Source organism: Vigna unguiculata, chromosome 4 (genome assembly GCF_004118075.2).
Source record: "Vigna unguiculata cultivar IT97K-499-35 chromosome 4, ASM411807v1, whole genome shotgun sequence".
Lineage (NCBI taxonomy): Eukaryota > Viridiplantae > Streptophyta > Magnoliopsida > Fabales > Fabaceae > Vigna > Vigna unguiculata.
The window spans coordinates 25,751,954-25,766,726 of NC_040282.1; the positions used below are offsets into that span (position 1 = coordinate 25,751,954).

Consider the following 14,773-nt stretch of genomic DNA (forward strand, 5'->3'; position numbering starts at 1 on the left):
AAACAATTGTCTTTCTCTAACTGAGTCCAGGAAGTCACTAGATATAGTCAGGTTACCACATCTAATGAATTCTGATTCCAACTCCACCTGTAGCTTCATGTATCTGAATTTCTCCAACTGTTCCACCTCCTTCATCATGAGGTGTTTGGTATGTACTGTCTTACTACTCAGAGCATCAGCTACTACGTTCGCCTTCCCTAAATGATATAAAAGTTCAAAATCATAGTCTTTCAAGAATTCCATCCATCTTCTCTACCTCATGTTCAGCTCCTTCTGATCAAATAGATACTTGAGGCTCTTGTGATCACTAAATACACGGAACTTGGCACCATAGAGGTAGTGCATCCAGATCTTCAAGGCCAACACAATAGCCGCCAACTCCAAGTCATGAGTGGGGTAGTTTCTCTCATGCACCTTGAGTTGCCTCGAAGCGTAGGCCACTGCCTTCTTTTCCTGCATCAAAACACAACCAAGCCCCAAGTGAGAGGCGTCACAATAAACCTCAAAGGGTCTTCCAACATTGGGGATCACTAGGATTGGTGCATTTGCCAACCTTTGCTTAAGCTCTTGGAAGCTTTCCTCACACTTATCTGTCCAAGTGAAGTGCTAGTCCTTCCGGGTAAGCTGTGTCAAAGGTGCCACTATTTTGGAGAATCCCTCAATGAACCTCCTATAGTAACCTACTAAACCCACGAAGCTCCTTATCTCCATCGTTGACTTGGGACTTTCCCATTTTACCACTACATCCTCCTTTGTTGGGTCCACCGCTATCCCATGGGCGGATATCACATGTCCCAAGAACTGTACTTCATCCATCCAAAATTCACACTTAGACAATTTAACATATAGTTGCTTCTTCCTCAGAATACCAAGCACTAGCCTTAGGTGGTCGGCATGCTTCTCTTGAGTTCTGGAATAGATAAGGATATCGTCTATGAAGACTACAACAAACTTATCCAGGAACGGTTTGAATATCCGGTTCATGTAGTCCATGAACACTACTGGAGCATTGGTCACACCAAAAGGCATAACCACATACTCGTAGTGTCCATACCGGGATCTGAAGGCCGTCTTCTGCACATCATCAGCCTTTACCAATATCTGATGATATCCTGACCGCAAGTCAATTTTTGAGAATACCGATGATCCATGTAACTGATCCATCAAATCATCTATTCTCAGGAGGGCGTACTTGTTCTTGATTGTCATCTTGTTCAGTTGTTTGTAGTTCGCACACAAACGTGAACCCCCATCCTTCTTCTTTACCAACAGTACTGGTGCTCCCAAGGTGAAGTGCTAGGTCATATGAATTGCTTTCCCAACAACTCCTTTATCTGCTTCTTGAGTTCCACCAACTCTACCGGAGTCATACGATATGGAGCCATCGACACCGGCCCGGTTCCAGGTGCCAAGTTAATCGAGAACTCCACTTCTCTACTGGGAGGTAACCCCGATACTTCATCTGGAAATACATCTTCAAATTCTTGCACCACGGGTATGACAGACTTCATTTCTTCTCCCTCCACCTCTAGATGTGTGAAGATTTGGAAACACTAAGCACCGTCCTGTAGCTCCTTCATGACCCCGTAAGATGATAGTAACTCAGGCTCCTCTGAGTTGGGAAACAATAACTTTTTCTTTTGGTAATCTATAATAATGCAATTGGCAGAGAGCCAATTCATTCCCAAGATCACCTCTAACTCTTGTAGAGGTAGGAATATCAGGTTCACTTTGTACCTTCATCCCTCTACCTCCACTGGACACTTAGCACACAAGGACGACGTCCTGACCAAACCCAATGCTGGAGTAGACACCACAAGTTCACACTGCAGCTCACACACCGGCGGACCTAACTTTTTCACAAATGCATCTAACACAAATGAGTGTGTCGATCCAAAGTCTTATAGCACACAACAAGCTTTTCCAGCTATCATACAATGGTCTATAATAACGTTACATGAGCTTGCTGCCTCCGCTCTAATCATGGCGTATACTCTGCCCGATGCCTGAGGCCTGTTGCCTCCCCTCCTCTGCTGGTTCTGGGCTGGGGCCGGAGTTGGGGTACGAGTTGCTGTCCTTGCCGAAGTGGCCTTCCTTGCCACAATTGTTACACCTCTTGAAGACTGCAAGCTGGGGGCAAACATTCCTCTTATGTGGTCCCCCACATTGGTAGCACTGAATCCTGCTCTGCTGGGACAAAGGCTCCCTAGACCCTTGAGACTGGAAATATGGCCTAGTATAGGGTTTCATCCTCTCCTCGTGCCTATGCTTGGACCCAGATGGTCATCCCACTCTCTTTTGGTGTGGGTGCTGAGTCTCCACCTCCACCTTCATCTTCTCCATGACCCTTGCCTTCTCCACCAAGGCTGCAAAGTCCTTGATGGATAGCGGGGCCACCATCAAACGAAGATCTCCTCGGAGTCCGTTCTCAAATTTCCTGCATCGCCACTCTTCATCCAGCGACATGGTGTAGAAACGACTGAGATGTTTGAACTTTTCTGCATACTCAGCCACATATTTGTTCCCTTGAGTCAACTGTAGAAACTCCACCTCTTTGGCATATTTGACACTGTCAGGGAAGTACTCGGAAAGAAATTTTCTCCTGAAGACATCCCAAGTAACTGGTTCCTGCCTCTCCTCCATGATGGACTTCATGCTGACCCACCAGTGCTCAGCCTCACCTATGAGCATGTACACCGTAAAGGCCAATCTACTCTCCTTGGGGCACATCTTGGCATCGAATATTCTCTCAATGTCCTTCAGCCACTGGTCTGCGACATCCGGACTGGTCTTTCCATTGAACTTGACTGGATGGTGCTTCAGGAAGTCCTCCAGACTCCATTCCTGATGGAGAGGTCTTGGTTCAAGGCCATGGACAGGGGTGGCGGTCCTGTTCTCCTCCAACTAGCGGAGGGCTTCCATATGTTGTTTGTAAGCGTCCTCAACAGCCACCCTAGCAGCCTCCATCTGCTGCATCACCAGTTGTTGCTGCTCAAGCGATGCCGCTTGTCGCTGCAATGATGCTTCATGTTGTTGCATCATCGCTGTACTCTGCTGTGTCATAGCAGCCATCATCACTTCTATCGCCCTGGCGATATCTGGTGCGTCGCCCTGAGAAGGCTGAGAGTTCCTACGCTGAGGTGCCATGTCACTGGCACACAGGAAAAACAAGAGTTAGACTTAGTTAGATGATAGCTTAGCTAGCAACACACAAGCCACAATGGTAGCTAAGCAGGCACACTAGACCATAGATCCTAAGGAACGACCGCTCTGATACCGTAAATGTAACGTCCCAATTAAATAGATAAATCCAATTTAATAAAACACCACATACATAAATATCCAGAGAGTACGAAGATTTGGGACAAGAAGTACACAGTACCCCAAACATATTTATAACAAAAGGAAGCGGCTCCACGTGGCCTAAACAAGATACAGAGTCTCGTCAAGAGCGAGAGAAACTTAAACTACTAAAACTCCAAAAGCTGTGGGCCCCAAAGTGAGCCCGATACCCGACCAAGATTCATCAAGCTGCAGCGTCTCTACCATCATTACCACTGCCAGGGATTCTCACATCTGCTCACATCAATGAAATTGATTATCATCGCAATAGAGAAAACCACACACAACATACAAGCAAGCGAAAGGGTAAGCTAGTGTAAAGGAATCTTATATCATAACATTCAACATGTAGTTTTAAAGTCAGACACAAATAACAAACATTCACCCATAGACTTCCAAATCATTTGAGACCCCAAGACTTGACTATCCAGATACGTAAAATGAGGCACCACCACAAGGCAGTGAAATTACGTCCTAGAAATGAGGCGTCACCACGAGGCCTTCTCGGAATTACACCCTTATAAGAGGCACCACCACGTGGCCTTCGTGGAATTACGTCCTGGCCTTGAGGCACCACCACGATACTCACGTGTAATTACGTTCTTATGTTGAGGCACCACCATGAACTCTCACCACGAGGTTCATGGAATTAAGTCCAATAGGTGAGGCACCACCAGGGACTCCCATTAGGAAGGTCCATGGGATTACGTCCAACAAATGAGGCGCCACCATGAGCTTTCACTACAAGAGTCATGGAATGACGCCCTACTCACTTTGTACATGTTTCACCAACTAATCAGAAAGTTCCCATAATACTAATAATATGTATAACAACCAATCATACAACTCATGCTTTCCAATTGATACACAATGAAGCAACATATCATTTACATCTCAACCTCATATATTAATCAAGGCATCATCCCTCAAACTTTTCTAGTAAAGCATTCAAGTCAGGCAAACAAGCAACCACATCATTGGCTATTCACGTTATAACACAAAACCTGCCACAGTCTCGCTCAGGCTAGAAGACCTCGCTCAGGCGAGAGATCCTCTCGCCCAAGCGAGCCCCTTCTCGCCTAGGCGAGAGCTCGAGCTTGAGTAGTGGAACAATAGCTCTTGCGGATTCTCGCTCAAGCAAGCTCCTTCTCGCCTAAGCGAGATTACCCCTCGCTCAAAATGAAGACGAGTCGCCTGAGCGACAATTCGCGCAGAAAAGCTTGGGTGAGCCTCTATTAGTCTCGCCTTGGTGAGGCATGCTCGCTTGGACGAGAAAGACAGTGTTCACCACTGTTCACTCGTGAAAAACGCAGAACCCAACCCCAAGAATCATGCTTTCATCAATATCAAGAAATCAAACCACGAGCATACTTCAAACATATGATTCAGACTTAGAAAGCATACTAAAAATGCAAATAGCTATAAACCCTAACTTTCCTTACTTGGAAAGGGTTTAGCAAAATGCTTCGACACCCGATTCAAGGAACCCAAGAACTTCGAAAGTGGACTCAAGAGCTGAGAATAAAAATACAAGAAATAACGAGGTAACTACAGTAAGTTTCACAGAACCATGAGAACCAACTTAGAATGAGAAAAACACAGTTCAAGAACAACTTACGTGAAGGAAGAACGAGGTTGGCACTAGCTCGAAAGGGACGTAGGACCAAACCCTAGCAAAGGATCTGTGGAGAGAATGAAGGGAGAGTTAAGGTACTGATTTCGCAAAGTGAGCTGAAAATAAGGGACTTGGCTACTTTAAGGGCCTTTGTTGCATCCCATGGGCCAGCCTTTTAGCCCAACAGTGTGACAACTCTTAAACATTATTAAAAAAAATAAAAGAGGGCCTTACACGAAACGCGAGGTATTTGTGGTCTTTGGAGTGGCATAAGGGTTACGGTTGTCCTTCGTTCCTTTAGTTCGTTGGAGAAAGTTAATTGACGTTTAGAGGCGGAGCTTCAACTTGACAAGGGGAGCCACGGCTCCCCCAAGGTTTCTTTTTTCTTATATATATATATATATATATATATATATATATTAAAAATATATTTATATAATTTAGTTTTAAAAAGTTTTATTTAAATTTAAAAATCAGGTTTTCTTTTTCTTTTACAATTTATTTTACTTCTTTATTTGATTTCTTTTTTTTATACCTCCGTCTATCTTTCTGTTCTTCTTTCTATTCCAATTTTTATCATCATTCTCTTATTATTTTCAAAATTAAACGGCACCACAGCAAAAATGAGGAGTTAAGAAACATTTTGGACCGAACAATTCTTTCTTTTGAGTAAGTTCATTTTTTATCCTTTTTTTTTCGAAATAATATGTTTTCCTCTTGTATGTGGCTTTTCTAGACTCTAGGCATATTATGATAATAAAATCATGATAATATTATGAATCTACTTTAAGATAAGGGAAGCTAATTATTTAGAAGGTGATAATGTTCTTAAAATATTGAGTCTTGGTTTTGAGATTTAATTTGGGGTATTCATAATTTTATCTTTTAATAAATAAGTGAGAGGTGACACATTTATATTAAAAAAATTATGATAAAAGAGTAGAAAATTGATTCTTTTTACAAGAGCAATGTTTGTGATGAAGATGAAAAAAATGCATTTATGTCATCCATACTTGAAAAAATTTACGATAAACCAAAAATTAAAGAAAATGAAAAACAACTCTATAAAGTTCCTAGAGTTACATATAATAAATTTGAAAATACTTTAGAATGTGATCCGGGTATACGTTTTCAAATTGCGCATGCAATACCCACCAAATCAAATTGATGAGGTACGAATGACTTATATAAAATGGGGTCCATATCAAATGGATCTAGAAAATTATTTGTTGTCTAGTAAAAATGGTTATCCAAGAAGATTTCAATACACATGGTTTAGCTTATTTCCTTCATGGTAAGAGTATTCGGATTCGCCATTAAAAGATACTGCATATTGTTTACCGTGCTATCTTTTTAGTAAAAAACCAAGCAGACGACTTGACTCAAATGTTTTAATTGTTACATATAGTTGAGTTGATTTTCCTTGAATTCTAATTGGCATTGAGTTGATTGTCATCAACATGTTTTATTTTTTATTTTTGAGTGTTTTTTTATAGGCTTTAAAAGATTTTATAGCAAGCACTATGATAATCTATATTGCAAGAGATATTACAACAAACTTCATTTCTGATTCAATTATTCAAGTTTTTAAAAGTTACCTATAGTAACTTTTTTTTTTATTTTAATATATGATTGTTGATAATAAATTTTATGTTACACTTTCATATATATTACTATCACATTTTTTTGGATTCTATTATCGTATGTGCTTGTTTTGAATAGAAGAAATAATGTGAGAAAATAATTTTTTTAATATAAAAATATAATTTGGCCCTCCTAAAATTTTAGTCCAAGTTTCGCTACTGTTGAGGTTGCTTCTTGAAGAGGTGCGTGGCAAACACGAAGTTGGTTTTTCATTTCAAATGTTGGTTTAGGAGGTTAGGGTTAGTAACTCTATTATTTTTTTTTGTTCTTGTTGCCCCTAGAATGATGTCAGTGACATTAACTTCACTCTTATAGTCCTTGAATTAAAATGATACTTTATTCATCCACTGTTAACAGTAGGTGCTAAATATAATACAAATAATTGCTAACCCAGGATATATGTTTTGCTTATAAAATAAAACCTCTTACCAAACCACAATAAAATATATTTCATTTTTGTCTCTTAAATAATATTATTTAAAAAATAATATATATTTGTTGATAACACAAATTGTTTACCCTGTTATGTTAAAAAATTGCATATAATAATTACAAAATTCTCATATAATAATTTTGTCTTGAAAAAAATGTCAACAAAAAATTACATTTACCTTTTGAATATTAAATTATAATATAAATATTTTTATTGTTGAATATTTTTCATATTATTAATATGTAAAACTTAAACTGATATTATTTAATAAAAAAAATTAACATGATTTTAAATAATTATATTTGTAACATAATAGATTAAAACATTGTACTTAATAATTCATTTCAAAGCTTTAAGTTATATATTTGTAATAAATAAAAAATTGTAATTCTTAATATTTTATATATATATATATATATATTCAATTCACTTTTTACAATTTTTAACTTGAAAATGTAGAGCTTAATATTTTAGTAAGATTGAAACAAAATGTATAAACTAATAAACTAATTATTTTAAAATATATCATTAATGTACTTATATTTTCATTAGATGGGTCTAAAATTATATATTAGACATAAATTAGTTAGACAAGTTTATCAATAGACATTAGACAAATATAATAAAAGCAATTAGATGAGTAACAATAGATACATCAAATGTGTCTGTTCATACATCGATTAGATAAGTATAAAAAAAATCTTTAGATGAGTCTAACAATATATACAAAATAAATGAGTTTATCCATACATTAATTAGACAAGTATATCAAAAATAATTAGATGAGTCATTTTCATACGTTGATTAGATGAGTCTAAGAATACATTGATTAGATAACTATAATAAAAAATATTAAACAAGTTGTTGATGAACTGATTATACAAGTTTAACAATATATATTAGATGATGTTGTTAAGGTCTCGCATTGGGTAAAAATGAAAAAGTTGAGCAACATATAAGGTAGAAGATTCATAAACACATTATCTTAAGTTTTTGGATTTGATGTTGTGTCAATCCCTTATGTGGTTGGAGTTAGGTCTCATTCATGTTGTCTTCCCTCAAAAGACCTAACAAATGACTCTTTCCATATACAATCACTAAAAATAATTAATACACATTAATAATAATATTAATAACAATAATAAATGATAATAATAAAAAATTAATTTTAACTACAAGGGTAAAATAATAATCTTACATCTTAATCTATTAAAACTTTATTTTTTATCTATCAAAACAAATACAAATTTTATCTTCAAAACCACTCAAATCCATTTACTCACTTTTCCTTAAATCCATCTTCACACAAAAACACACCTCACATCCTTAAGGAGGTTTTGGGTTTGAGATGATATCAATCTTTTATGTGATTTGAACTCGAATCACATCTGCGTTGTTTCTTCTGATGAATTCTCCTTCAAAAGATCTAACAGATGAATCTTTTTATCCAATCACTAGACAAAAATTAATAATTAATATACATTGATTGATACACATTCATTGTCTAATAATATTAATGACAATAATAAATGATAATAATAATAATATAGTAATTAAAATATAAAATAATTTTTTATTATTAAATTTTGATAACTTTTTCTTACAATGTCATTTTTTAAGTGATTTTTCATTTTTTCTTTTTTTCATTCTCAATATTTTAAAATCATTTAGAAGATGACATCTCATGTGTAAGAGAAAGTTATCAAAATTTAATAGTCAAACAATTGTTGTCCAATTAAAATAGTAATCTTGTTAATCCATTAAAATTTTATTTTGTATCTATTACATCGATCATATTACTCAGACTTTCTTTCTAAATCCACCACCCACTTTTACCTTCGAATCTCGAGAGAAAAACAAAATACATCTACCATTTCCAAATCTCTCAAAAAAAACACGTAAACTTTATTTCCAAATTCGATCAAATCCATCTAGTAACTCTACCTTATCTTTAAAGAAAAACACAGTTTCACCTTTGGTATTCATCCATTACGTAAGCTCTTAACCATGCAGCGTGAACTCCCATGTCAATTTGTCTTCACACCCTTCTCACGTCTTTATATAGACTCTCACACACACTCTCAGGCCAAACACTCATTTAACTGAACACTATCAAGCAACACCTCCAACAACCATGCTCACTCTTTTTTACTTCTTTCTCACATGCATCGTTCTTCTCTTCTCTTGGAGCTTCTTCTTCAAAACAAGAAGCTTCTGGAACCTTCCTCCGGGGCCCGTCTCCTTCCCCATAATCGGAAACCTCCACCAGATGAGACAACCACTCCACCGCACCTTCCACGCCCTTTCTCAGAAACATGGCAAAGTTTTCTCTCTCTGGTTCGGTTCGCGCTTCGTGGTTGTCCTTTCCTCGCCCGAGGCAGTGCAGGAGTGCTTCACCAAAAACGACATCGTCTTGGCGAACCGGCCTCGTTTCCTCGCCGGGAAATACATCGGCTACAATTACACCACCTTCGCAGTGTCGCCCTACGACGACCACTGGCGCAACCTCCGTCGAATCGTGTCGCTCGAGGTTCTCTCAACGCACCGTTTGAACTGCTTCACGGAAATCCGAAGGGACGAGATCATGAGGCTCGTGCGAAAGTTTGCTCACGACTCGCGCAACGCCTTGGCAAAGTGGAACTCAAATCCAGGTAAATTTAGTTGTAGAATTAAGTTAGGTAGAAATTACTGAAATAGTAGAAGCAAAGTTTTGATTATACTCCACATTTTTCTTTTTTAATTTTGTATTGTTTGTATAATTTATTGAAATTTTTTGGAAATGACTTTTAACACTATAATGAGGATGGTGTCTGGAAAGAGGTATTACGGTGAAGATTGTGATGTGAGTAATGCGGAAGAAGCAAGGCAATTTAGAGGGATTATTAAAGAGTTGGTGGCTTTGGGAGGGGCAAATAATGCTGGAGACTTCTTGCCTTTGTTAAGGTGGTTTAATTTTGATGATTTGGAGAAGAAGCTGAAGAAAATCAGTAAGAGAACCGATGCTTTTCTACAAGGACTCGTTGACGAACATCGTAACAGAAAACAGAGTGCCAATACTATGATAGATCATCTTTTAACACAACAACAATCACAACCTGAATACTACACGGATGAAATCATTAAAGGACTTGTCCTGGTAATTACTATATTATCTCCTTATATCATTTGAGGTTGTTTAAAAGAGTGAAAAGAAGTACAGTAAATGCCTAACTAGTATATTCAATATTGCGTTGATTATTGGCATCTCGATAAGTCAGTCTCTTTTGTGATTGGGATTGGATAATTTGTGAATGAAATGCATGAAACAAAAATTGGAAGGGAAAATAATACATGGAACATTAAAGATGACAGTTGTGCATGTGGTCATAACAGACCTGTTTGTCGACTCTTGTGAGCATGCATTGGTCTAGGAAACGGTGGAAACCAAAACTTGGGGAAAAATTGTTACACCCATGTTCTTACCTCCTTTCATAATTTGTGAAATGAACTGTCAGTAAACTTCAACTGGTTCAAAAAGAAACGTGATTAAAAGATAATTTAAAAAATGTAGTTTTCTTAAATGAAATTAAAAAACTAAACAAACGTACTTAATATTCTTGATTAAATTGAAATAGTCTGTTTTCCTTTATATTTATGTTTCGGAAGAAATATGCAAAAACATTAGAGAGAAGGGTATTATTTAAAGTGTTATTTTATTTTTCAGAAGATGGAAATTGTGTATTTTAGTTTTATTATTTACAAGATTTTTTTATTTGTTGCATTGCAGGTTATGTTATTGGCAGGAACAGACACATCGGCTGTAACTTTAGAATGGGAAATGAGTAATTTATTAAACCAACCAGAAATACTAAAGAAGGCAAAAAGGGAAATAGACACTCACATAGGTCAAAACCGTCTAGTAGATGAAGTTGACATTCCTAAACTTCCTTACATTCAAAACATTGTTTATGAGACACATCGTCTGCATCCTGCGGTTCCAATGCTGGCACCCCATTTCTCTTCCGAAGATTGCACCATTGGAGAATACAATCTTCCACAAAACACAATTTTGTTAGTAAATGCTTGGGCTATTCATAGAGACCCCAATTTGTGGAGTGACCCAACACATTTTAAGCCTGAAAGATTTGAAAATGAAAATGAAGCTAACAAGTTGCTCCCTTTCGGGTTAGGGAGAAGGGCTTGTCCTGGATCAAACTTAGCTCAACGCACAGTGAGCTTAACTTTGGCTTTATTGATTCAATGTTTTGAGTGGAAACGAAGCACTAATGAAGAAATTGATCTGATTGAAGGAAAAGGAATCACTGTTGGAAGAAAGTTTCCCTTAGAAGCCATGTGCCAAGTGTGGCAATCATCACCAATTAGGGATATTTTCTAGTGCTATTAAGAACACACCATTGTAGAAATGTTCTTGATAAAGTAATGGAAATATGCATAATAAAAGAAATTAATAATACTTTGTTTAAAAACAAATCATAGGATCAAGTCTAATCTTTAAACTACGCAAACGTTTTTCATATATATCCTTTATTTTTGAGTTATCTATTATATTACTTTCAGTTAGATAGGAATGTATTAATATGTACGGTGTGTTCATTTTTATTGATTTTAAAGTCTTTTTAATGATATGCGTAAAGGAAAATGATAAAGTGACTCCATTTTTTGACCCCTTCCATTACTACTTGAGGTGGCAGACAAACATGGTCAGGTGAGGTGGCTTTTATTATTGAAATTAATATAATTTAAAAAAAAAAATACTGAGGCAGGAAGTGGTGGGAAGTGAACAGCTTGACTTTCCTACTTTCACTTTCTGTGAAGTCTTTTTATGTTTCTTTCTCGCGCACACATACTCTCATTCTCTTCTCACCCCAACGAAAATTTTTGTGCGAAGTTTGTAAGGATTTTTACGAAGGAAGATAGAAAACAAAGACGGAGAAAGGGTTAGGGAGAAGAGGTGAAGAAGTTTTTTGGATTGTCTCTTGCATCCAAAGCTTGAAAGGGTTAGGGAGAAGAGTTTTTGGTTTTGTTGACGAAGGCTGTTTGTCTCTCTCGTAGAGCACGAAACGACGTGAGCGAGAAAAGGTGAAGGTGTTGTTGACGAAGGCGTTTTCTGTAATCAGTGAGGTGAAACAACTACTCCATTGGGCTTGGGGTGTTTGGACATTGTTTTCGAAGGTTGCAACTCTAAGAACGACGGCGGTTGTAAGACATGGAGAAATTTTTTACTTGCATTAGGGTGTGCTTTAGTGTTTAAAACACCTAAAATTTTGATTTTTTTTTTCCATTTGAATTAGATGATTGTTGATTCTAGGGTTTTCGTTTGTTGTGTTTGTGTGAGTAGCTATTTGTGATGGAGTTGGTTAGGTTTACTTTGGATGTGAAATTAATCGAAGTTGAAGTTGAAGTTTTTGATGAACCAAGTACTTTAATAGGTCTGTGAATACCAATTTTCTGAATAGGTTGATCAGAACTGTTTGATTTTTTGGTGATGACTTGTGTGCACACAAGTGATGACCTCTGCTGCATTTTTTGCAAGCATGTGGTATCACTCAATTTTTTTTAACTTTCATGTTATAGTAGTGACAACTTGTGAATGTGGTGATTAACTTTGGTGCATCTGTGTTCATTTCTAAATATGTCTTTCATGTTGTTGCATAACCAAGTTGATTAAAACTGTCTGATTTTTTGCTTATGACTTGTGTCCACACAAGTGATGACCTATGCTGCACTTTTTGCAAGCATGTGGTATCACTCAATTTTGGAACTTTCATGTTATAGCAGTGACAACTTATGAATGTGGTGATTAACTTTGGTGCATCTATGTTTATTCTAAATATGTCTTTCATGTTGTTTCATAGCCAAGTTGATTAAAACTGTTCGATTTTTTGGTGATGACCTGTGTGCATATAAGTGATAACCTCTGCTGCATTTTTTGCAAGCATGTGGAATCACTAAATTTTTGGAACTTTCATATTATAGTAGTGACAACTTGTGAATGTGGTGATTAACTTTGGTACATCTGTATGCAGCCCAATGTGCAACCTACTGACACTACTAATGTAGAGGATATATTGCATAAGATGGTTCCTCAATCCACCAATATTCCATGTTTTGAGGTTGGGGAGAGCTCCAAAGTTGGATCTTCTGTTCTGGATAATATATCACTTACATTATTCATGATTGTTTAATGTCTTTAATTTTTGTGTTATTTACTTTTAACTTTTGGGTTTATGTTGTTAATTTGTACTTTTAATTTCATGACACTATGTGTTTGAAAGGATGTACTACATCTATGGTATTAAACTTATTTTGTGCACTTTGGTATCCATGTAACTCAATGTCACTCAAATAATAGACGTTGATGAGGTTAGTCCACACCTCAAACATGACATTCATTTCAACTTTGGAAATATTATATGGTTATGTATGTACTATTAAATGTTGACCAACGATAAAGATTTTGCATCCCCTCCAAAATTTGTGTTATTAGGAAAGAGATTCAATATGTACCCCACTTATAGTCAATCACATAAATGCAATAAGATATAATGCAAGATATTGCATACGATGAAATGAGTTGTGGGATAACGGTTGCACAAGTGCAACATAACATACATGTCAATTGTTACAACAGTAAATGCTTACCAATCAAGTATTAACTTTTGACCTACACTAAATATTTTGCACACCTTCACAATTTGTGGTCTCTACTAAGGGTTTGAAGATGTAGACCACTATCCTTGAATTAATAAACCATACTAATATATATTCTATGGATTCAACCTCACCAAACTAGGTGTGAGATAATTGGTAAAACAGGACATACATGATAACTTTGGTAATTTTAAATACTGGTCATTTCACTATTAAGTATTAACTTGCGCTTCACATTTTGCACACACTCATAATCTGTGGTATTTGGTAAGGGTGTCAATATGTACCCCGTCTTTAATGAATTAAAACACCTTAATTACATATATGTAACATATTCAACATCATGAAACTTGGTATGGTATAATTCATCCACAAGTCCAACATGATGTATGCAAACATTATATGTTGACTAAAGAACTAATTAATATTGACCTGCTCTAAACAATTTGCACATTCATACAAAATCTGATACGAGATTAGAGTCAATTTTTTGAAGAACATCAATTTTTGCATGGGATAATTGGTCCACAAGTCCTACATCACATATTACATATTAACTTGATGTGGGATAGTTAGTAAAACAGGACAAACATGATTACTCTGGTATTTTTAAATGCAGATCACTGAAATATTAAGTGTTGACCTGCAAACAACATTTTGCACATAATTAGTTATTTGTGGTCTGTGTGGTAAGGGTTTGAACATATAAACCAATATTACTGAATTGATGACCACATACATATTAATTGCTAACCTACTATAAATTGTATTCACACAATTACATATGGTTGAATAATTCAACACAAATCACTCAATCCAAATGAGGATGAACAACATTCACCTATATCAACCAAGCATTGTAGTCTCAATGGCCTTATTTCAGGGCCAACAAAAACAAAACAAAATATCACTTTCTTAACCCAAAAATCCACAACGGTGATTTCAACCTGCCAATCATCGAGCTGAATCGAATAACAGAAAGCACCAAAAACCCTAACTTGGCTACAACCACAGAAACAAATCTTTAAACGAAATGAGATTTTGCGAGGTTCGTCCTCTCCCTCACCCTTTCTTCGATTTCACTAGAG

The 14,773-nt window shown here is 36.4% G+C and overlaps 3 protein-coding genes across 3 annotated transcripts; 1 reads left to right on the top strand and 2 right to left on the bottom strand.

Annotated features, from left to right (window-relative positions):
* Window positions 1-606: 606 nt before the first annotated feature.
* On the bottom strand, window positions 607-1,209 carry LOC114180642 (uncharacterized mitochondrial protein AtMg00860-like). Its single transcript, XM_028066945.1, has 2 exons — window positions 1,055-1,209; window positions 607-910 (listed from the first exon to the last, which is right to left on the bottom strand). Exons 1-2 carry the CDS (start codon window positions 1,207-1,209, stop codon window positions 607-609), a joined length of 459 nt encoding a protein of 152 aa, XP_027922746.1.
* Window positions 1,210-2,283: 1,074 nt separating this feature from the next.
* On the bottom strand, window positions 2,284-3,147 carry LOC114180643. The gene is made up of 2 exons (XM_028066946.1): window positions 2,953-3,147; window positions 2,284-2,844 (listed from the first exon to the last, which is right to left on the bottom strand). The coding sequence occupies exons 1-2, from the start codon at window positions 3,145-3,147 to the stop codon at window positions 2,284-2,286; spliced, it is 756 nt and encodes a 251-aa protein (XP_027922747.1).
* A 6,015-nt stretch (window positions 3,148-9,162) lies between these two features.
* LOC114182619 (cytochrome P450 81E8-like) lies at window positions 9,163-11,441 on the top strand. Its single transcript, XM_028069518.1, has 3 exons — window positions 9,163-9,683; window positions 9,801-10,170; window positions 10,801-11,441. Exons 1-3 carry the CDS (start codon window positions 9,169-9,171, stop codon window positions 11,407-11,409), a joined length of 1,494 nt encoding a protein of 497 aa, XP_027925319.1. The 5' UTR covers window positions 9,163-9,168; the 3' UTR covers window positions 11,410-11,441.
* The last annotated feature ends 3,332 nt before the right edge of the window (window positions 11,442-14,773 follow it).

Excerpts from the sequence above, each read along its gene's own strand:
- LOC114180642 (XM_028066945.1), bottom strand. The coding sequence starts at position 1,209 with ATGACAATCAAGAACAAGTACGCCCTCCTGAGAATAGATGATTTGATG. Across the intron at positions 911-1,054 it reads AAGACGGCCTTCAGATCCCG|AACTCAAGAGAAGCATGCCG; the intron begins GTATGGACACTA and ends TATCTATTCCAG.
- LOC114180643 (XM_028066946.1), bottom strand. The coding sequence starts at position 3,147 with ATGGCACCTCAGCGTAGGAACTCTCAGCCTTCTCAGGGCGACGCACCA. Across the intron at positions 2,845-2,952 it reads AGCAGATGGAGGCTGCTAGG|GAATGGAGTCTGGAGGACTT; the intron begins GTGGCTGTTGAG and ends CCTCTCCATCAG.
- LOC114182619 (XM_028069518.1), top strand. The coding sequence starts at position 9,169 with ATGCTCACTCTTTTTTACTTCTTTCTCACATGCATCGTTCTTCTCTTC. Across the intron at positions 9,684-9,800 it reads GCAAAGTGGAACTCAAATCC|AAATTTTTTGGAAATGACTT; the intron begins AGGTAAATTTAG and ends TATAATTTATTG. Across the intron at positions 10,171-10,800 it reads TCATTAAAGGACTTGTCCTG|GTTATGTTATTGGCAGGAAC; the intron begins GTAATTACTATA and ends GTTGCATTGCAG.